Source organism: Leucoraja erinacea, chromosome 2 (assembly GCF_028641065.1).
Source record: "Leucoraja erinacea ecotype New England chromosome 2, Leri_hhj_1, whole genome shotgun sequence".
Taxonomy (NCBI): domain Eukaryota; kingdom Metazoa; phylum Chordata; class Chondrichthyes; order Rajiformes; family Rajidae; genus Leucoraja; species Leucoraja erinaceus.
In genome coordinates, this window is record NC_073378.1 from 29,297,235 (window position 1) to 29,321,179 (window position 23,945).

General features: G+C 47.7%; 1 protein-coding gene across 1 annotated transcript in view; it reads left to right on the forward strand.

Moving 5' to 3' along the window:
- The window catches only part of nedd9 (neural precursor cell expressed, developmentally down-regulated 9), a 75,147-nt gene that overhangs the window by 39,800 nt on the left and 11,402 nt on the right, over positions 1 to 23,945 (forward strand). The window contains exons 3-4 of the mRNA XM_055653978.1: positions 20,991 to 21,083; positions 22,775 to 22,891. Of these exons, the coding sequence (XP_055509953.1) occupies positions 20,991 to 21,083; positions 22,775 to 22,891 (210 nt within the window). The remainder of the gene's footprint in view (positions 1 to 20,990; positions 21,084 to 22,774; positions 22,892 to 23,945) is intronic.

The following is a 23,945-nucleotide window of genomic DNA, read 5'->3' on the forward strand; positions in this document are numbered from 1 at the left end:
ATGCCGACCAACATGTCCCAGCTACACTAGTCCCACCTGCCCGTATTTGGTCAATATCCCTCCAAACCTTTCCTATCCATGTACCTGTCTAATTGTTTCTGAAACGTTGGGATAGTCCCAGCCTCAACTACCTCCTCTGGCAGCTCGTTCCACGCAACCACCACCCTTTGTGTGGAAAAAATTACCCCTCCGATTTCTATTAAATCTTTTCACCTTCACCTTAAACCCCATGTCCTCTGGTCCTCGATTCCCCTACTCTGGGCAAGAGACTCTGTGCGTCTACACGATCTATTCCTCTCATGATTTTGTACACCTCTAGAAAGATCTCTCCTCATTCTCCTGCGCTCCAGGGAATAGAGACCTAGCCTGCTCAACCTCTCCCTGTAGCTCGGACCCTTTAGTCCTGGGCAAGAGGACTGTGAATCTACCTGATCTATTCCTCTCATGATTCTACACGAGAACTATTGCCTCGTAGTGCCAGAGACCCAGGTATAGGTGCTGTCTGGGCTTTTTTGGAGGCCTCGAATGTAATCACGTATCGTCTTTCCGCTGAGTGGATGGCACGCAACAATAGCTTTTCACTGTACCTCGGTACACGTGACAACAAACTAAACTAAATGTTCTCTCCGTGGCCGCGTGGGTTTTCTCTGGTTTCCTCCCATGCTCCAAAAACGTGCAGGTTTATAGGTCAATTGGTTTGGGTAAGTCACAAAATTGTCCCTAGCGTGCTTAGGATAGTGTTGGTGTGCGGGGTAATTGCTGGTCGGTGTGGACTTAGTGGACCGAAAGGGCTTGTTACCGCGTTGTAAGTCTAAAGTCTAAAAACGAGTCAGTGCCGACCGGTGATCACCCCGTACACTAGTCCGTATCCTACACATAAAAGGGATGAAAAGGGGAAGTACAACGGGATCGGGGGGTCCTTGTTTATCAGTCTATGAAAGTAAGCAGGCAGGTACAGCAGGCAGTGAAGAAAGTGAATGGCATGTTGGCCTTTATAACAAGAGGAATCGAATATAGGAGCAAAGAGGTCCTTCTGCAGTTGTACAGAGCCCTAGTGAGACCACACCTGGAGTATTGTGTGCAGTTTTGGTCCCCTAATTTGAGGAAGGACATTCTTGCTATTGAGGGAGTGCAGCGTAGGTTTACAAGGTTAATTCCCGGGATGGCGGGACTGTCATATGCTGAGAGAATGGAGCAGCTGGGCTTGTACACGCTGGAGTTTAGAAGGATGAGAAGGGATCTCATTGAAACATATAAGATTGTTAAGGGTTTGGACACGCTAGAGGCAGGAAACATGTTCCCGATGTTGGGGGAGTCCAGAACCAGGGGCCACAGTTTAAGAATAAGGATTAAGCCATTTCGAACGGAGACGAGGAAACACTTTTTCTCACAGAGAGTGGTGAGTCTGTGGAATTCTCTGCCTCAGAGGGCGGTGGGGGCCGGTTCTCTGGATGCTTTCAAGAGAGAGCTAGATAGGGCTCTTAAAAATAGCGGAGTCGGGGGATATGGGGAGAAGGTAGGAACGGGGTACTGATTGGGGATGATCAGCCATGATCACATTGAATGGCGGTGCTGGCTCGAAGGGCCGAATGGCCTAATCCTGCACCTAGTGTCTATCATCTATTTACAATTTACAGAAGGCAACTAACCTACAAACTTTCATGTCTTTGGGATGTGGGAGGAAACCGAAGCACCTGGAGAAAACCCACGCTGTTACGGGGAGAACGTACAAACTCCGTACAGACAGCACCCGTAGTCAGTATTGAACCCGGGTCACTGGCACTGTGAGGCAGCAACTCTACCGCTGCGCCACCCTAATCCTTGGCACGGGATTCCCAATTTGGATGGATTTTTTTGCAGTCTCAACATACTCGCTGTGGGACACATTTACCAACATCTAACAGTGGCGCAGCGGTAGAACGCTTTCACACTTCTGTACCTCTTGGCCGATGGGAGAGGGGGAGAAGAGGGAGTGACCGGGGGTGCGACTGGTCCTTGATGATGCTGCTGGCCTTGCCAAGGCAGCGTGAGGTGTAGATGGAGTAGATGGAAGGGAGGTTGGTTTGCGTGATGGTCTGGGCTGCGTCCACAATTCTCTGCGATTTCCTGCGGTCTTGGACGGAGCTGTTCCCAAACCGTGCTGTGATGCTTCCCGAGGCAGCGTGACGTGTAGGTGTATTTTAGGTCAAAATCTCTTTCGTTAAACTCCATCAGTCTGGCTGGCTTCAATATCAAAACACACCGAGCAGATGGTATCCCAGTCAGTTTTATTCCTGGTAATTCTATTTGCTGCAGCGATTATGCTTTATATTTTGCAGACAGTCTGGTGAATCACTTAGAGTCCTAGAGTGACACAGCGTGGAAACAGGCCCTTCGGCCCTAGTTACCCATACCAGCCAACAAGTCCCAGCTACACCAGTCCCACCTGCCCGCATTTTGATGAATGGACGTTGGTCCAAAGGGCCTCTTTTCCGCTCTGTATCTCTAAACTAAACTAAATTAAATACAGAACTTTTCTTCTTACTTATTCTGGTGTTCACAGCGGTGATTGTGTAGGTTAATTGGCATCTGCAATTTGTAAATTGTCCCGAGTGTGTGTAGGATAGTGCTAGTGTACGGGGTGACTGCTGGTCGGAGTGGGCCCAAGGGCTGGTTTCTACGCTGTATGTCTAAACCAAACTAATACAATTACTCATCTTCTGGTTATTTATTATGTTTACTACTATGTGTAAGTTAATTGGCTTCTGTACATAATCAATTGTCCCCAGTGTGTGCAGGATGGTGCTAGGTGTGCACAGGTGATCGCTGGTCGGCGCGGCCAAAACATAGAAACATAGAAAATAGGTGCAGGAGGAGGCCATTTGGCCCTTCGAGCCATCATTGCCATTCATTGTGATCATGGCTGATCGTTCCCTATCAATAACCCGTGCCTGCCCTCTCCCCATATCCCTTGACTCCACTAGCCCCTAGAGCTCTATCTAACTCTCTCTTAAATCCATCCAGTGATTTGGCCTCCACTGCCCTCTGTGGCAGGGAATTCCATAAATTCACAACTCTCTGGGTGAAAAAGTTTTTCCTCACCTCCGTCTTAAATGACCTCCCCTTTATTCTAAGACTGTGGCCCCTGGTTCTGGATTCGCCCAACATTGGGAACATTTTTCCTGCATCTAGCTTGTCCAGTCCTTTTATAATTTTAAATCTTTCTATAAGAAATTCCCCTCACCCTTCTAAACTCCAGTGAATACAAGTCTAGTCTTTTCAGTCTTTCCCCATATGACAGTCCTGCCATCCCAGGGATTAATCTCGTAGGGCTTGTTTCTGCGCTATTTCTCTAAACTATACTACATACGTGGTAAAGTCCATGGAAACATTGCAAAGCTACAGGTGGAATTTAATGTGTGGGAAGGAACTGCAGATGCTGGTTTATACCAGAGATAGACACAAAATACTGGAGTTTAGAGACACAGTTTAGTTTAGAGATACAGCGCGGAAACGGGCCCTTCGGCCCACCGGGTCCGCGCCGACCAGCGATCCCCGCACACTAACGCTATCCTACACACACACTAGGGACACTTTTTACATTTACCAAGCCAATTAACCTACAAACCTGTACCTCTTTGGAGTGTGGGAGGAAACCGAAGATCTCGGAGAAAACCCACACGGGGAGAACGTACAAACAGCCAGCACCCGTGGTCGGGATCGAACCCGGGTCTCCGGCGCTGCATTCGCTGTAAGGCGGCAACTCCACCGTTGCACCACCGTGACTGCGATGAACTCAGTCAGTAACTCGGCGGGACGGGCAGCATCTCTGGAGAAGAGGAATAGGCGATATTTCGAGTCGGAACCCTCCTCCATGGCCTGTTTTCACGCTGTACCTCTAACGTGTGAAGAAAATGGCAGGGTGGTTTGGACTGAGCCCGAGTAGACAGCATACGGTCTGATCAGGAAATGCTTGGCTGCAGAGTATTGCTTTCCATTTTTCATTGCAGTCTGTGCTGGCAGGGAGATCAGACATTTTCCGTACACGGTCAACTCTGGCTTCTGTATGTATCCCCCGGAGTCCATGCTGATAATTGGAACAAGCTCTGACTGAAAGCTCTGACAGAGAAGCAGCAACTTACCGAACTCAGTGTGTGTAAGAAAGAACTGCAGATGCTGGTTTAGAAACATAGAAACATAGAAAATAGGTGCAGGAGTAGGCCATTCGGCCCTTCGAGCCTGCACCACTATTCAATATGGTCATTGCTGATCATCCAACTCAGTATCCCGTACCTGCCTTCTCTCCATACCCCCTGATCCATTTTGCCACAAGGGCCACATCTAACTCCCTCTTAAATATAGCCAATGAACTGGCCTCAACTACCTTCTGTGGCAGAGAATTCCAGTTTAAATCGGAGGTAGACACAAAATGCTGGAGTAACTCAGCGGGCCAGGCAGCATATCTCTGGAGAGAAACAATGGGCGACGTTTCGGGTCGAGACACTTCTGGATCTGGATGTAGTACGCTGAAAAGCTCTAGGTAGAGCATCAAACATATAAGATTGTTAAGGGTTTGGACACGCTAGAGGCAGGAAACATGTCCCCGATCTTGGGGGAGTCCAGAACCAGGGGCTACAGTTTAGGGGAATAAGGGGTAAGCCATTTAGAACGGAGACGAGGAAACACTTTTTCTCACAGGGGGCGGTTAGTCTGTGGAATTCTCTGCTTCAGAGGGCAGTGGTGGCAGGATGCTTTCAAGAGAGAGCTAGATAGGGCTCTTAAAGATAGGGGATATGGGGAGAAGGCAGGAACAGGGTACTGATTGGGAATGATCGGCCATGATCACATTGAATGGCGGTGCTGGCTCGTAGGGTTGAATGGCCTACTCCTGCACCTATTGTCTATTGTCTTGGCTAACAACCTAACCTTCGGCCTCCAAGGCGCAGGTACATTTTCGTGCCTTATTTTTGGGTAAAAAACAGCGTCTTCATTGCCGGTCAGGCGAAAGACAATACATGATTACAATCAAAGACGAACAGGTTTGTAAGTTAATTGGCTTGGTATAAATGTAAATTGTCCCTAGTGTGTGTAGGATAGTGTTAATGTGCGGGGATCACTGGTTGGTGCAGACTCGGTGGGCCGAAGGGCCTGTTTCTGTGCTGTATCTCTAAACTATACAAAAATCCAGCCAAAACAGTACGATATATCTCTTAGGGCTAATGGAATCAAGGGGTATGGGGCAAAAAGCAGGAACGGGGTACTGATTGTGGATGATTGGCCATGATCACATTGAATGTCGGTGCAGGCTCGAAGGGCTGAATGGCCTACTGCTGCACCTATTGTCTATGTTTCTAGAGGTCCTGTCCCACTTGGGCATTATTTGCGCATCTCGCAGATGGCGTGAGAAGATTTTGTACATCCCAAAATCCTGGGGTGCCCCACGCGACCGCGCGTCACTGCCTATGTCACCACGCACCATGCGCACGTAATGAGCACCGTGCGTTGTGACGTATAAACGATGTCGCGTAAATTACGTGCAAATGACACACAAGTGGGACGGGCCCTTAAGGCACCAGTCTCCACACAATATCCGGAGGTGGCAACAGTCGACTGACTACTGGAGAAATATAATGGGCGTATAATTATTTCAGTCATTAGTCGAAGGGTTGTAATTGTCGGTGAGTCAGGACATTGCACAAAAAGTGAAATTGTGGTATGTGGCACTGCATTCATCCAATTATCTTTTAGTTTCGTTTAGAGATAGAGTGGACTCGATGGGCCGAAGGGCCTGATTCCACACTGTATCTTTTCGTTTAGTTTAGAGATACAGCGCGGAAACGGGCCCGATGGCCCACCGGGTCCGTGCCGACCAGCGATCCCCGCACAATAATACTCTCCTACACACACGAGGGCCAATTTTTACATGTACACCAAGCCAATTAACCTACAAACTTGTACGTCTTTGGAGTGTGGGAGGAAACCGGAGCTCTCGGGGAAAACCCACACAGGTCACGGGGAGGACGTGAGAACGCCGTACAGACAGCACCCGTCGTCGGGATCGAACTCGGGTCTCCGGCGCTGCATTTGCTGTAAGGCAGCAACTGTACCGCTGCGCCACCTTATCATATCTCTAAACTCAACGATACAGCAGGGAAATAGACCCTTCGGCCCACCAAGTCCAAGCATCACATTGAATGGCGATGCTGGCTCGAAGGGCCGAATGGCCTACACCTGCACCTATTGTCTATTGTCATATGGAAGGACTGGTCGGCGCGGACTCGGTGGGCCGAAGGGCCTGTTTCCACCCTGTGTCTCTAAAGTTTCAATGTCTTCAGTGTGATTTGGGTTTTAACTTCTTGTAGATAAGTTACCAGAAGTCGGTGTGTAGTGCCAGAGGAGGCTTGCAAACAATAGGTGCAGGAATAGGCCATTCAGCCCTTCGAGCCAGCACCATTCAATGTGATCACGGCCGATCATCTCCAATTAGTACCCCGTTCCTGCCTTCTCCCCATATCCCCTAACTCCGCTATCTTCAAGAGCATTTTAATGGTGCATTTTAAGATAACTACGCTATCTTTAATGGTGTATTTCTAAGCAGTGACTTTCTAAGCTGTGCCAGGTTTCAGAGTTTCTGTTTGCAAGGTTCAAAAATAAGTCACACATGCACACCGTGACATCAGCTGCCCAATAACATCTTGGTTTTCAGCCTTGTTTTTAGTCTCCCAGATTTTTGCAGTCCCATTGCTTCAAGAGCTTAGTATCACTCTGAAGTTTAGGATGAGAGGGAATCTCATTGAAACATATAAGATTGTTAATGGGTTGGACACGCTAGAGGCAGGAAACATGTTCTCGATGTTGGGGGAGTCCAGAACCAGGGGCCACAGTTTAAGAATAAGGAGTAAGCCATTTAGAACGGAGACGAGGAAACTTTTTCTCACAGAGAGTGATGAGTCTGTGGAATTCTCTGCCTCAGAGGGCGGTGGAGGCCGGTTCTCTGGATGCTTTCAAGAGAGAGCTAGATAGGGCACTTAAAAATAACGGAGTCAGAGGATATGGGGAGAAGGCAGGAACGGGGTACTGATTGTGGATGATCAGCCATGATCACACCGAAGGGCCGACTGGCCAACTCCTGCACCTATTGTCTATTGTCACACTGCCTCCGCAAGGCCAGCAGCATAATCTTGGACCAGTCGCACCCTGGCCATTCCTTCTTCTCCCCTCATCCCATCGGGCAAGAGGTACAGAAGTGTGAAAACCACAACATAGAACAGCACAGCACAGGTACAGGCCCTTCTATGTTGACTGGCTGAAGTAGTATTGCGAAACGCAGCCCAGACCATCGCACAAACCAACCTCCCTGCCATTGACTCCATCCACACCCCACGCTGCCTCGACAAGGCCAGCAGCATCATCAAGGACCAGTCGCACCCCAGGCCACTCCCTCTTCTCCCTTCAAGCAAGAGGTACAGAAGTGTGAAAACGCACACCTCCAGATCCAGGGACAGTTTCTTCCCAGCTGTTGTCAGGCAACTGAACCATCCTACCACAACCAGAGAGCTGTCCTGAACTACTATCTACCTCATTGGAGGCCCTCGGACGTTACTGGATTTACCTTGCACTAACGTTATTCCCTTATGTACCTGTACACTGTGAATGGCTCGTGTATTGTTTTTCTGCTGACTGGAAAGAAAACATAGAAAATAGTGCAGGAGTAAGCCATTCGGCCCTTCGAGTCAACACCGCCATTCAATATGATCATGGCTGATCATCCAAAATCATTACCCCGTTCTTGCTCTCTCCCCATATCCCTTGATTCCGTTAGCCCTAAGAGCTCTATCTAACTCTCTCTTAAATCCATCCAGTGATTTGGCCTCCACTGCCCTCTGTGGCAGGGAATTCCACAAATTCCCAACTCTCTGGGTGAAAACGTTTTTTCTCACCTCAGTCTTAAATGGCCTCCCATTCATTCTAAGACTGTGTCCCCTGATTCTGGACTCGCCCAACATTGGGAACATTTTTCCTGCATCTAGCTTGCCCAGTTCTTTAATAACTTTATATGTTTCTATAAGATCTCCCCCTCATCCTTCTAAACTCCAGTGAATACAAGCCTAGTCTTTTCAATCTTTCCTCATATGACAGTCCCGCCATCCCAGGGATCAGTCTCGTGAACCTACGCTGCACTGCCTCAATCACAAGGATGTCCTTCCTCAAATTAGGAGACCAAGACTGTATACAACACTCCAGATGTGGTCAGGCAGCATCTGTGGAGAACATGGATGGGTGACGTTTCACAGAGTGCTGGAGTAACTGGAGTAAGCGGCTCAGGCAGTATCTGTGGGGAACATGGATAGGGATGGGCACAAGGATGCCCTTCCTCAAATTAGGAGACCTAAACTGTACACAATACGCCAGACGTGGTCTTACCAGAGACCTATACATCTTAAATCCTTTAAGAATTTTATATGTTTCCATAAGATAACCTGTCATCCTTCTAAATTCCATTCAGTACAAGCCCAGTCGATCCATTCTTTCATCATATGTCAGTCCCGCCATCCCGGGAATTAGCAGGCAACAAAAGCTTTTCACGGTACACGTGACAATAAATAAACTAGACTAAACCAATGCTACAGTTTTGTCAAACAGGCTTTAAGCTGCCACTGTGAACTATTTTATTCCTGGGCCATCTGCCAGGGTTTAAGAGATTTACCGACACAGTGGAGGTGCGATACAGTTGCCGCCTGACAGCGCCAGAGTGCCACAGTCACCGTGCTGGTCTGATCTAAGGTGTTCTGGCCTTGTCACGTGTACCGAGGTACAGTGAAAAGCTTTTGTTGCGTTCTAACCAGTCAGCAGAAAGACAATACATGATTACAATCGAGCCGTCCACAGTGTACAGACACATGATACACAGATACATACTCCGCACAGTTTGCATTAACCAACCTGATCTCCCGGTGGCTCAGCACTTCAACTCCCCCTCCCTTTCTGTTTCCGACCTTTCTGTCCTGGGCCTCCACCAGAGTGAGTCCCACCGCAAATTGGAGGAGCAGCACCTCATATTTCGCTTGGGTAGTTTACACCCCAGTGGTATGAACATTGACTTCTCCAATTTCAGGTAGTCCCTGCTTTCTCCCTCCTTCCCCTCCCCTTCCCAGCTCTCCCTCCAGCCCAATGGCTCCACCTCTTCCTTTCTTCTTCCTGCCCCCCCCACTCCCACATCAGTCTGAAGAAGGGTCTCGACCCGAAACGCGTCATCTATTCCTTCCTCCATAGATGCTGCCTCTCCCGCTGAGTTTCTCCAGCATTTTTGTCTACCATGATAAAAGAGTACATTTTAATGCAAGGTAAAGTCCGATCAAAGATAGTCTGAGGATCACCGATGAGGTAGATAGTAGTTCAGGACCGCTCTCTGGTTGTGGTAGGATGGTTCAGTTGCCTGATAACAGCTCTGCCAATGCCGCATCCTACCACAACCAGAGAGCACTCCTGAAGGAAGGAACTGCAGATGCTGGTTTACACCAAAGATATACACAAAATGCTGGAGTAACTCAGCGGGTCAGGCAGCATCTCTGGGGAACATGGATAGGTGACGTTTTACAGAGTGCTGGAGTAACTCAGAGGGTCAGGCAGCATCTGTGGAGAACATGGATAGGTGACGTTTCACAGAGTGCTGGAGTAACTCAGCGGGTCAGGCAGCATCTGTGGAGAACATGGATAGGTGACGTTTCACACAGTGCTGGAGTAACTCAGCGGGTCAGGCAGCATCTCTGGAGAACATGGATAGGTTCTTCAGACATATGCATCCGCAGATCCTTCCTAGTATACACAGTGGAGTTGAAGTGTTTGGCAACAGAGGGATCTCCCTTGTATGTTTTAACACTTAAGAAATAAAAACTTACCGCCCGAGGGGGTGAAAGACTGTGACGAAAGAGGAATTAGTAGAGATTCATTACCACACCCTGCAGCAGCTGCCTTAGAAAGCCGGCTGTGGTTTGCACCCCAGTGTCCAAGCAGAGTCTTGCAAGGCAGCCGAGTGCAGAGAGTGCAGACACCTCGTGCGTGTCTGTGTTTATCCAGCGCCACACTCCTGCCTTGCGCCGAGCCTGTCACAACCAGCCCTGGCTCGTGTTTGCATCTGAGGTTTCTTCTCTCCAGCTCTGTGGAGGAAGGAACTGCAGATAGAAACGTAGAAACATAGAAAATAGGTTCAGGAGTAGGCCATTCGGCCCTTCGAGCCTGCACCGCCATTCCATATGATCATGCCTGATCATCCAACTCAGTATCCTATACCTGCCTTCTCTCCATACCCCCTGATCCCTTTAGCCACAAGGGCCACATCTAACTCCCTCTTAAATATAGCCAATGAACTGGCCTCAACTACCTTCTGTGGCAGAGAGTTCCAGAGAGTCACCACTCTCTGTGTGAAAAATATTTTTCTCATCTCGGCCCTAAAGGATTTCCCCCTTATCCTTAAACTGTGACCCCTTGTCTTGGACTTCCCCAACATTGGGAACAATCTTCCTGCATCTAGCCTGTCCAACCCCTTAAGAATTTTGTAAGTTTCTATAAGATCCCCCCTCAATCTTCTAAATTCTAGCGAGTACAAGCCGAGTCTATCCAGTCTTTCTTCATATGAAAGTCCTGACATCTGAGGAATCAGTCTGGTGAACCTTCTCTGTACTCCCTCTATGGCAAGAATGCCTTTCCTCAGATGAGGAGACCAAAACTGTACGCAATAATACTCCAGGTGTGGTCTCACCAAGACCCTGTACAACTGCAGTAGAACCTCCCTGCTCCTATACTCAAATCATTTTGCTATGAATGCTAACATACCATTCACTTTCTTCACTGCCTGCTTCACCTGCATGCCTACTTTCAATGACTGGTGTACCATGACACCCAGGTCTCGTTGCAATTCCCCTTTTCCTAATCGGCCACCATTTAGATTATAGTCTACTTTCCTGTTTTTGCCACCAAAGTGGATAACCTCACATTTATCCACATTATACTGCATCTGCCATGCATTTGCCCACTCACCCAGCCTATCCAAGTCACCTTGCAGCCTCCTAGCATCCTCCTCACAGCTAACACTGCCCCCCAGCTTCGTGTCATCCGCAAAGTTGGAGATGTTGCATTCAATTCCCTCGTCCAAATCATTAACGCTGGTTTGCACCGAAGATAGACACAAAATCATGGAGTAACTCAGCAGGTCAGGCAGCATCTGTGGAGAACATGGATAGGTGACGTTTCACAGAGTGCTGGAGTAACTCAGTGGGTCAGGCAGCATCTGTGGAGAACATGGATAGGTGACATTGCGGATTGGGACCCTGCTTCAGACTGACCCGAAACGTCACGTAAAAACAGTACATTACAGTGCGGACACAGGCCCTTCGGCCCACAATGTCTGTGCTGAACACGATGCCAAGACCAACTCTTATCTACCAGTGCTTAATTCACATGAGGTCATGGTGGAGCAGCGGTAGAGTTGCTGCCTTACAGCGAATACAGCGCCGGAAACCCGGGTTCGATCTTGACTACGGGTGCTGTCTGTACAGAGTTTGTACGTTCTCCCCGTTTCCTCCCACACTCCAAAGACGTGCAGGTTTGTAGGTTAATTGGCCTGGTATAAATGTAAATTGTCCCTAGTGTGTGTAGGATAGGGGATCATTGGTCGGCGCGGACCCGGTGGGCCGAAGGGCCTGTTTCCGCCCTGTATCTCTGAAACTAAAACTAAAAACATGCCCCCCATTCTCTATGTATATCTATGTACTAATTGGGGATGATCAGCCATGATCGCATTGAATGGCGGTGCTGGCTCGAAGGGCCGAATGGCCTACTCCTGCACCTGTTGTCTATTGTCTTGCCATAGAGTGAGTACAGAGAAGGTTCACCAGACTGATTCCTGGGATGTCAGCACTTTCATATGAAGAAAGACTGGATAGATTTGGCTTGTACTCGCTAGAATTTAGAAGTTTGAGAGGGAGATCTGATAGAAACTTACAAAATTCTCAAGGGGTTGGGCAGGCTAGATGCAGGAAGATTGTTTTCGATGTTGGGGAAGTCCAGAACAAGGGGTCACAGTTTAAGGATAAGGGGGAGGACCGAGATGAGAAAAACTCTTTTCACACAGAGAGTGGTGAATCTGTGGAATTTCCACGCCACAGAAAGTAGTTGAGGCCAGTTCATTGGCTATATTTAAGAGGGAGTTAGATGTGGCCCATGTGGCTAAAGGGATCAGGGGGTATGGAGAGAATGCAGGTACAGGATACTGAGTTGGATGATCAGCCATGATCATATCGAATGGTGGTGCAGGCTCGAAGGGCCATATGGCCTACTCCTGCACCTATTTTCTGTGTTTCTATGTCTGTTATCTACAGTGGCTTGCAAAAGTATTCATACCAATTGAACTTTTCCACATTTTGTCACGTTACAACCACAAACGTAAATGTATTTTATTGGGATTTTATGTGATAGACCAACACAAAGTGGTGCATTATTGTGAAGTGGAAGGAAAATGATACATGGTTTTCAAATTTTTTTACAAATAAAAAACTGAAAAGTGTGGCGTGCAAAAGTATTCAGCCCCCCTGAGTCAATACTTTGTAGAACCACCTTTCGCTGCAATTACAGCTGCAAGTCTTTTGGGGTATGTCTCTACCAGCTTTGCACATCTAGAGACTGAAATGTTTTGCCCATTCTTCTTTGCAAAATAGCTCAAGGTCAGTCAGATTGGATGGAGAGCGTCTGTGAACAGCAATTTTCAAGTCTTGCCAGAGATTCTCAATTGGATTTAGGTCTGGACTTTGACTGGGCCATTCTAACACATGAATATGCTTTGATCTAAACCATTCCATTGTAGCTCTGGCTGTATGTTTAGGGTCGTCATCCTGCTGGAAGGTGAACCTCCGCCCCAGTCTCAAGTCTTTTGCAGACTCTAACAGGTTTTCTTCCAAGATTGCCCTGTATTTGGCTCCATCCATCTTCCCATCAACTCTGACCAGCTTCCCTGTCCCTGCTGAAGAAAAGCATCCCCACAGCATGATGCTGCCACCACCATGTTTCACAGTGGGGATGGTGTGTTCAGGGTGATGTGCAGTGTTAGTTTTCCGCCACACATAGCATTTTGCATTTAGGCCAAAAACTTCAATTTTGGTCTCATCTGACCAGAGCACCTTCCTCCACATGTTTGCTGTGTCCCCCACATGGCTTGTGGCAAACTGCAAACGGGACTTCTTATGGCTTTTTTTCAACAATGTCTTTCTTCTTGCCACTCTTCCATAAAGGCCCAATTTGTGGAGTGCACGACTAATAATTGTCCTGTGGACAGATTCTCCCACCTGAGCTGTGGATCTCTGCAGCTCCTCCAGAGTTACCTTGGCTGCTTCTCTGATCAATGCTCTCCTTGCCCGGCCTGTCAGTTTAGGTGGACGGCCATGTCTTGGTAGGTTTGCAGTTGTGCCATACTCTTTCCATTTTCGGATGATGGATTGAACAGTGCTCCGTGATATGTTCAAAGCTTGGGATATTTTTTTATAACCTAACCCTGCTTTAAACTTCTCCACAACTTTATCCCTGACCTGTCTGGTGTGTTCCTTGGGCTTCATGATGCTGTTTGTTCACTAACGTTCTCTAACAAACCTCTGAGGCCTTCACAGAACAGCTGTATTTATACTAAGATTAGATTACACACAAGTGGACTCTATTTACTAATTAGTTGACTTCTGAAGGCAATTGGTTGCACTGGATTTTATTTAGGGGTATCAGAGTAAAGGGGGCTGAATACTTTTGCACGCCACACTTTTCAGTTTTTTATTTGTAAAAAAATTTGAAAACCATGAATCATTTTCCTTCCACTTCACGAATATGCGCCACTTTGTGTTGGTCTATCACATAAAATCCCAATAAAATACATTTACGTTTGAATGAATGAATGAATCTCTTTATTGTCATTGCACATGGTACAACAAAATTTAAAAGTCAATCCCACGTAACGTGACAAAATGTGGAAAAGTTCAAGTGGTATGAATACTTTTGCAAGCCACTGTATATGTGCCTATCCAAAAGCCTCTGAAACACAATCGTATCTGCTTCCATCACCACCCCTGGCCACGTGTTCCAGGCACCCACCACCCTCTCTGTAACCACCTTGGCCCATGTATTTTCGTTAACTTTGCTCCTCACGCAGTAAGGCGATCACCACACCCCACCCCCCCTCTATTGTATTAGTAAGTTCCATCCTAGGGGGAAACAGGTTCGGAAGGAACTGCAGATGCAGACTTACACTGAAGAGAGGCACAAAAAGTTGGAGCAACCGAACGGGACAGGCAGCATCTCTGTGGAGAAGGAATGGGTGACGTTTTGTGTCCCGACCCTGAACGTCACCTATTCCTTTTCTCCAGAGATGCTGCCTGGACCATTGAGTTACCCCAGCATGTTGTGTTAAACTGCGATGCTGCCTGACCCACTGGGTTACTCATAGATTCATAGAGTGATACACCCTGGAAACAGGCCCTTTGGCCCAACTTGTCCACACCGGCCAACAATATCCCAGCTGCATTAGTCCCACCTGCCTGCGTTTGGGCCATATCCCTCTAAACCTGTCCTATCCATGTACCCGTCTAACTGTTTCTTAAATGTTGGGATAGTCCCAGCCTCAACTACCTCCTCCAGCAGTTTGTTCCATAAACTCACCACCCTCTGAGTGAAAACGTTACCCGTCAGATTCCTATTAAATCTTTTCCCCGTCACCTTAAACCTCGGTTCTCTGGTCCTCGATTCCCCTACTCTGGGTAAGAGACTCAGAGTGTGCATCTACCGGATCTATTCCTCTCATGATTTTATACACCTCTATAAGATCACCCCTCATCCTCCTGCGCTCCAGGGAATAAAGTCCCAGCCTGCTCAACCTCTCCCTGTAGCTCAGCCCTTTGAGTCCTGGCAACATCCTCGTAAATCTTCTCTGCGCCCTTTCCAGCTTGACAACGCCAGGCCTGAACTTTGATCGACACAAAAAGCCCGAGTAACTCAGCGGGACAGGCAGCATCTCTGGAGAGAAGGAATGGGTGACGTTTAGGGCCGAGACCCTTGTTCAGTTGTGACACTCGCTGAAGAGGAGTCTCAGCCCGAAACGTCACCCATTCCTTCTCTCCAGAGATGCTGCCTGTCCCGCTGAGTTACTCCAGCATTTTGTGTCTACCTTCGATTTAAACCAGCATCTGCAGTTCCTTGATGCTCACCTCCTGAACTTTGTGGGTTTTTAAAACATATTAAACTGACAATTGTGCAGTTCCTGGGCTGCACAATGCATGGTCCAATGAAACATATAAAATTATAAAAGGACCGGACAAGCAAGATGCAGGAAAAATGTTCCCAATGTGGGGCAAGTCCTGAACCAGGGGCCACAGTCTCAGAATAAAGGGGAGGCCATTTAAGACTGAGGTGAGAAAAAACTTTTTCACCCAGAGATTTGTGGAATTCCCTGCCACAGAGGGCAGTGGAGGCCAAATCACTGGATGGATTTAAGAGAGAGTTAGATAGAACTCTAGGGGCTAGTGGAATCAAGGGACATGGGGAGAAGGCAGGCACGGGTTATTGATTGGGGACGATCGGCCATGATCACAATGAATGGCGGTGCTGGCTCGAAGGGCCGAATGGCCTCCTCCTGCACCTATTTTCTATGTTTCTATGTTTAACTTCAGCGTGGAGTCTGGGATTCCTGTTTTATCTTTCTTTGAGGGGAAAAAACCACCTGCTTCTGTCAGTATTTGGCGTGGCCATAAGCTGGGGTTGAAAGGTCATCTGATCTATGGTGATCTGACTGCTTTTTGTGACCCTTGTCCCACCCTGCCCTTTAGAAGTGTACAAAGCAGCACAGAGCGTGAAAAACCGATTGGTTTCGACAACCCATTAGGACTTTATTCTCTTTTCTTCCTCAGCCCGTTCCCACGTTCCGCGATTGCTCTTTTAAAAACCAGGTGTTCACCGCAAGCCCCAGTAGTTTCTCGTTTTCATTCAACCAGCACGGTGGCGCAGCTGTAGAGTTGCTGCCTCACAGCGCCAGAGACCCGGGTTCCATCACGACCACGGGTGCTGTCTGTGCGGAGTTTGTATGTGTCCCCCACCCATGACCTGCGTGGGTTTTCCCCCGAGATCTTCGGTTTCCTCCCAAGCTCCAAAGACGTGCAGGTTTGTAGGTTAATTGGCTTGGTGTAAATGTAAAAATTGTCCCTGGCGTGTGTGTACGTTAGTGCGCGGGGATTACTGGTCGGCGCGGACCCGGTGGGCCGAAGGGCCTGTTTCCACGCTGTATCTCTAAACTAAGTCAAAGGGCCTGTATCACTTGGTGATATTTTCGGCGACTGCCGGCATCATTGACTGACGTAATGACGCGCAGTGTTTTTTCAAGTGTCGCAACAATTTTTTTTGTCGCCGCTGGATTTTGAAATGTTCAAAATCTTTTGGCGACACTGATATGAAGCCGGCAGTTGCCGAAAAAAATCGCCAAGTGGGATAGGCCCTTAAATAGGAGACCTAAACAGCAACCTCTGGTGACCTTGCCCGCCACCCAAGGTTTCCATGAGGTCACCGGAGGTTTTGGTCACTCTCCCTAATGGTTGAAAGTGGTTTCCGCGTGGTTGAGGCTTCATCTAGGTTGCTGCTATTTTTTCATCATGATTAAAACCGGACTCAACTAAAAATAGGTTGCCGTTTTAAAAATCGATAATTTTTTAGTCGCAGGTCTAGTTGAAGCGGGTTTTCTTCATAGTCGAGGAAGGTTTTCAACATATGCGTGGGAGGTTGCAGGTCACCTCGACCTTGATTTTTTTTTTGGGTGGTAGGCAAGGTCACCAGAAGTTGCTGTTTAGGTCTCCTAAGTGGGACAGAGGCTTTTCATTCATTGTTCTTTATCTCTCCACATCGCCGTCTATATCTCTCGTTCCCCTTATCCCTAACCAGTCTGAAGAAGAGACTCGACCCGAGACGTCTCCCATTCCTTCTCTCCAGAGATGCCGCCCTGCCCCGCTGTGTTACACCGGCTTTTTGTGTCTATCTTCCCTGTGAAGCCTTCATGTTACTTACCCCATTGGTAATCCTCAGACACCCGGGGGAAACCCACGCAGGTCGCGTACAACTCTGTACAGAGAGCACCCGTAGTCGGGATCGAACCCAACCACAGTTTAAGGTGGCCTATCTGGAAACTGAGTGATACAGTGTGGAAACAGGCCCTTCGGCCCAACTTGCCCACACCGACCAACATGTCCCCATCTACACTAGTCCCACCTGCCTGCGATTGGCCCGTATATCCCTCTAAACCTGTCCTATCCATGTAGCTGACTAAATATCTTTTGAACTTTTTGTTTAAGAAGGAACTGCAGATGCTGGAAAATCGAAGGTAGACAAAAATGCTGGAGAAACTCAGCGGGTGAGGCAGCATTTATGGAGCAAAGGAAATAGGCAACGTTTCGGGGTCGAGACCTGAAACATAGAAAATAGGTGCAGGATTAGGCCATTGGGCCCTTCGAGCCTGCACTGCCATTCAATATGATCATGGCTGATCATCCAACTCAGTATCCTGTACCTGCCTTCTCTCCATACCCCCTGATCCGTTTAGCCAGAAGGGCCAAATCTAACTCCCTCTTAAATATAGCCAGTGAACTGGCCTCAACTACCTTCTGTGGCAGAGAATTCCACAGATTCACCACTCTCTGCGTGAAAAATGTTTTTCTCATCTCGGTCCAAAAATACTTCCCCCTTATCCTTAAACTGTGACCCCTTGTTCTGGACTTCCCCAACATCAGGAACAATCTTCTTGCATCTAGCCTGTCCAACCCCTTAAAAATTTTGCACGTTTCTATAAGATCCCCCCTCAATCTTCTAAATTCTAGCGAGTACAAGCCAAGTCTATGCAGTCTTTCTTCATATGAAAGTCCTGCCATCCCAGGAATCAGTCTGGTGAACCTTCTCTGTACTCCCTCTATGGCAAGAATGTCTTTCCTCAGATTAGGCGACCAAAACTGTACGCAATACTCCAGGTGTGGTCTCACCAAGGCCCTGTACAACTGCAGTAGAACCTCCCTGCTCCTATCCTTTTGCTATGAATGCTAACATACCTTTCGCTTTCTTCATTGCCTGCTGCATCTGCATGCCTACTTTCAATGACTGGTGTACCATGACACCCAGGTCCCGTTGCATCTCCCCTTTTCCTAATCGGCCACCATTCAGGTAATAGTCTACTTTCCTGTTTTTGCCACCAAAGTGGATAACCTCACATTTATCCACATTGTACTGCATCTGCCATGCATTTGCCCACTCACCCAACCTATCCAAGTCACCTTGCAGCCTCCTAGCAACCTCCTCACAGCTAACACTGCCCCCCAGCTTCGTGTCATCCGCAAACTTGTAGATGTTGCATTCAATTGCCTCGTCCAAATCATTAATATATATTGTAAATAGCTGGGATCCCAGCACTGAGCCTTGCGGTACCCCACTAGTCACTGCCTGCCATTCTGAAAAGGACCCATTTACTCCTACTCTTTGCTTCCTGTCTGCCAGCCAGGTCTCTATCCACATCAATACTGAACCCCCAACTGAAACATTGCCTATTTTCTTCGCTCCATAGATGCTGCCTCACCCGCTGAGTTTCTCCAACATTGTTGCCTATCTTTTAAACTTTTTTTTCATTTGCTTTCATTCTTCCTGAGAAGGAATTATTTTACAAAAAGCTTCCTCATTTGTGACGGCTGTAGAAAGCATCTTGTCCGGAAATATTACAATCTGGTTTGGGAATTGGTCTGCCCAGGACAAGAAGGCTCTGCAGAGAGTAGTGCGTTCGGCCGAACGCACTATGGGAACTTCATTCGCCCCTCTGCAGGAACTATACATCAGGAGGTGCAACCCCAGAGCCAACAAGATCGTGGGAGACCCCTTCCACGCCTGTAACGGACTGTTACAGCTGCTACGATCAGGCAAACGCCTCCGTTGCCATGCTGTGAGAACGGAGAGGATGAGAAGGAGTTTCTTCCCAGAGGCCATTAGGACTGTAAACTCCTATCTCCCAGGGACTAACTTTACTGAACCACTCGACTGGGTTTTTTTAATTACTGGAGTTTTTTTGTTTGTCTTTTTTTCCCTTTTTCCTTCCGCCCACAATATTTAATATGTAAAAGAATATGTGATTCTGTTCCATTCTGTTTGTAGTTTGTTTGTTTTTTGCACAAAGTCCACGAGCATTGCCACTTTTCATTTCACTGCACATCTCGTATGTGTATGTGACGAATAAAAACTTGACTTGCTGTGTGATTCTGTGCAGCGAGGCATCTTTGATTTTTCTCCCAGCTGCTCAGTAAATTTTGTAAAAAATTATAATTTTTACATTATTCTGTTTTGTATACATCAGGCAGAGGAAAACAGGCCACACACTGAGGCAAAGTAGTCACTAGGATTTGTGGGTCCACCATCTGTTTTGTGCAGATGGTACCAATGGATGGATTAGTTGAGAGATACAGCGCGGAAACAGGCCCTTCGGCCCACCGAGTCCGCACTGACCAGTGATCTCCACACATAACAATATCCTACACACACTTTGGAAAATTTACATTGACAAGACAATTGACAAGCCAATTAACCTACAAACCTGTACGTCTTTGGAGTGGCGCTGCGGTAGAGTTGCTGCCTCACAGCGCCAGAGACCCGGGTTCGATCCTGACCACGGGTGCTGTCTGTACAGAGTTTGTACGTTCTCCCTGTGACCTGCGTGGGTTTTCTCCGGGTGCTCCTGGTTTCCTCCCACACTCCCAAGACATGCAGATTTATATGTTAATTAGCTTGGTATAAATGTAAAATTGTCCTTGGTGCGTGTAGCGATCGTTAGCCCGCGCGGACACAATGGAACTAAGGGCCTGTGTCCACGTTGTTTCTCTAAACTAAACTAAACTCACAGAAGTTATGAGAGTCATAGATAGGGTAGACAGCCAGAACCTTTTTCCCCAGGGTGAAAATGTCCAACATTACATTGGGTACATGCACACGTCTATTGTCCAGAGTAGGGGAATCGAGAACCAGAGGACTTGGGTTTAAGATGAGGGGGGAAAGATTTAAAAGGAACCTGAGGGGTACCTTTTCCACACAAAGGGTGGTGGGTGTATGGAACGAGCTGCCGGAGGAGGTAGTCGAGGCAGGGACTATCCCAACATTTGGGAAACATTTAGACATGTACATGGATGGGATGGGTTTGGAGGGATGTTGAATATTCTGACAATGAGAAGGTAGGATTAAGAAGGAACTGCAGAAGCTGGAAAAATCGAAGGTAGACAAAAGTGCTGGAGACAGTCAGCGGGTGAGGCAGCATCTATGGAGCGAAGGAATAGGCCACGTTTCGGGTCGAGACCCTTCTTCAGACTCGAAGTGTCTTTGCACAGTTTTAATTTTGTATATATTTTTAATTCTGAATAAAGTGTATTTACTCAACCTTTACCTACTGTAAAAATGCTTACAGAAATATTTCTCTCTGGGACTCAGGGACTGACATATGATGAAAGAATGGGTCGACTGGGCTTATATTTACTGAAATATTTGAAGAACAAGAGAGGATCTTAGAGAAACATATCAAATTATTAAGGGATTGGACAGGCTAGATGTAGGAAAAATGTTCCCAATGTTGGGGGAGTCTAGAACCAGGGGCCACAGTTTAAGAATAAGGGGTAGGCCATTTGGGACTGAGATGAGGAAAAACCTTTTCACCCAGAGAATAATGAATCTGTGGAATTCTCTGCCACAGAAGGCAGTGGAGGCCAATTGACTGGATATATTAATGAGCAAGTTAAATAGAGCTCTTAGGGCTAACGGAATCAAGGGATATGGGGAGAAAGCAGGAATGGGGTACTGATTGGGGATGATCAGCCATGGTCACAGTGAACGGCGGTGCTGGCTCGAAGGGCCGAATGGCCTACTCCTGCACCTATTGTCTATGTTTTCTATCTGGTGATATCTGTTGAACTTTCTCCTTTATACAGGTGATGACTCCAATCAGATGTGGACAAGGGTACGTTTACGATTCTCTGTCGAGGCAAAAGATGTACGATATCCCAGCTGCTTCTCACCAAGGGGTAGGTCAATAACTCGTAGCGGGGAGGTGTGGAGTGGACAACCGCAAAACGGTTTCAGTTTAGTTTATTGTCACGTGTACCGAGGTACAGTGAAAAGCTTTTGTTGCGTGCTAACCAGTCAGCGGAAAGACAACGCATGATTACAATCGAGCCGTCCACAGTGTACACATGATAAGGGAATAAAGTGAATAATATTTAGTGCAGGTCCAGGCGAAGGTAGTCTGAAGGTCACTAAAACGGCAGATAATTGTTCAGGACCACTTTCTGGTTGTGGTAGGATGGTTCAGTTGCCTGATAACAGCTGGGAAGAAACTGTCCCTGAATCTGGAGGTGTGCGTTTTCACACTTCTGTACCTCTTGCCCAATGGGAGAGGGGTGAAGAGGCAGTGACCTGGGATGAGACTGGTCCTTGATGATGCTGCTGGCCTTGCCGAGGCAGCGTGAGGTGTGGATGAAGTCAATGGAAGGGATGTTGGTTTGTGCGACGGTCTGGGCTGCGTCCACAACTCGCTGCGATTTCTTGATGTCTTGGATGGAGCTTTTCCCAAACCGAGCTGTGATGCATCCGGATAAAAAGCTTTCTGCGGCGCATCTATATAGGCCGCTCAGTTCATGCCAATAAGCTGGAAAGTGTGCATATACGACTTACGAGGATGTTGCTGCAAGGAAAGGTGGGAATGCTGGTGCAGATTTCCCGAAAACTTAATTGGCGAGTCGAATCGGTAGTAAGGAAGGCAAATGCATTTAATTCAAGAGGACTAATGTATAAAAACAGGGATGTAATGCTCAGGCTCAGTTCTCCCCATGGCCTGCGTGGATTTACTCAGAGATCTTCGGTTTCCTCCCACATTCCAAAAACTTGCAGGTTTGTAAGCTAATTGGCTTGGTAAATGTAAAAATTATCCCTAGTGGGTGTAGGATAGTGTTAATGTGCGGGGATCGCTGGTCGGCGCAGACACGGTGGGCCGAAGAGCCTGCTTCTGTGCTGTATCTCTAAACTGAACTAAACTCTATAAGGCGCTGGTCAGACCGCGTTTGCAGTATTGCGAGCAGTTTTGGTGCCCATATCTGTGGAAGGATGTGCTGGCTCTGGAGAGGGTCCAGAGGAGGTTTACAAGAATGATCCCAGGAATTAGTGGGTTAACATATGATGAGCGTTTGTCGGCACTGGGCCTGTACTCGCTGGAGTTTAGGATGAGGGGCTGAAACTTACCGAATAGTGTGGATCGAGTGGATGTGGAGAGGATGTTTCCACTAGTGGGAGAGTCTAAGATCAGAGGCCGTGGCCTCAGAATTAAAGGATGTATCTTTAGGAGCGAGATGGGGAGAAATTTCTTTAGTCAGAGGGTGGTGAATCTGTGGAATTCATTGCCACAGACGGAGCCCAAGCCAATAGATATTTTTAAGGCGGAGACAGATAGATTCTTGATTAGTACGGGTGTATGAGTTGTGGGGAGAAGGCAGGAACGGGGTACTGATGGGGGAAGATCAGCCATGATCACATTGAATGGAAGGGCTGAATGGCCTACTCCTGCACCTATTGACTATCCCCTCTCATCCTTCTGAATTCCAGTGAATACAAGCAGGCCAGGCAGCATCTCTGGAGAGAAGGAACGGGTGACGTTTCGGGGTTGAGACTGGAGCCCAGAGTTTGGTTTAAGTTCTGACAAAGCTTCACTTTCTCTCTGCAGCTGTATGACATTCCCCCTTCTGTGCTGAAGGGGGCGACCCACCAGATACAAGCCGAGGGGTTCAGGTCCAGGGGGCTGTATTCTATCCCGTCAAGTTTGGCCAAGGATAATCAGAGTGTGAGTATCCGCTGCAATCTCACGCATCTCAACTTCACCAATTTTCTCATGGATCGAATTTCAATTTACGAGGATGTAGCCAGGACTCGAGGGCCTGAACTTTGGGGAGAGGTTGAAAAAACACGTTTGGCAGTATGACTCGATGACTTTATAACTTTCAATTGGGAGAGCTGAAGTGCAGGGCTTTTTTTTTTGGTCTTAGAATTATACAGTGTGGAAACAGGCCCTTTGGCCCAACTTGCCCACACTAGCCAATAGACAATAGGTGCAGGAGTAGGCCATTGGGCCTTTCGAGACGGCACCGCCATTTAATGTGATCATGGCTGATCATCCCCAATTAGTACCCCATTCCTGCCTTTTCCCCATAGCCCCTGACCACGCTATCTTTAAGAGCCCTATCTAGCTCTCTCTTGAAAGTATCCAGAGAACCGGCCTCCACCGCCCTCTGAGGCAGAGAATTCCACAGACTCACAGCTCTCTGTGAGAAAAAGTGTTTCCTCATTTCCGTTCTAAATGGTTTACCCCTTATTCTTAAACTGTGTGGCCCCTGGTTCTGGACACCCCCCCCCCCAACATCGGGAACATGTTTCCTGCCTCTAGCGTATCCAAACCCTTAATAAGATGCCCTCTCATCCTTCTAAATTCCAGAGTATCCAAGCCCCAACATGTCCCATCTACACGTCCCACTTGCCTGCGCTTGGTCCATATCCCTCCAAACCTGTCCTATCCGTGTACCTCTCCAACTGTTTCTTAAACGATAGGATTAGTCCCCAGCCTCAATGACCTCCTCAAGCAGCTTGTTCCATACACCCATGAATTCTCTGCCTCAGAGGGCAATGGAGGCAGGTTCTCTGGATGCTTTCAAGAGAGAGCTAGATAGGGCTCTTAAAGATAGCGGAGTCAGGGGATATGGGGAGAAGGCAGGAACGGGAAACTGATTGGGGATGATCAGCCATGATCACATTGAATGGCAGTGCTGGCACTAAGGGCCGAATGGTCTACTCCTGCACCTATTGTCTATTCTATCCAGTTCAGTTCCGTCCAGCTTTTATTT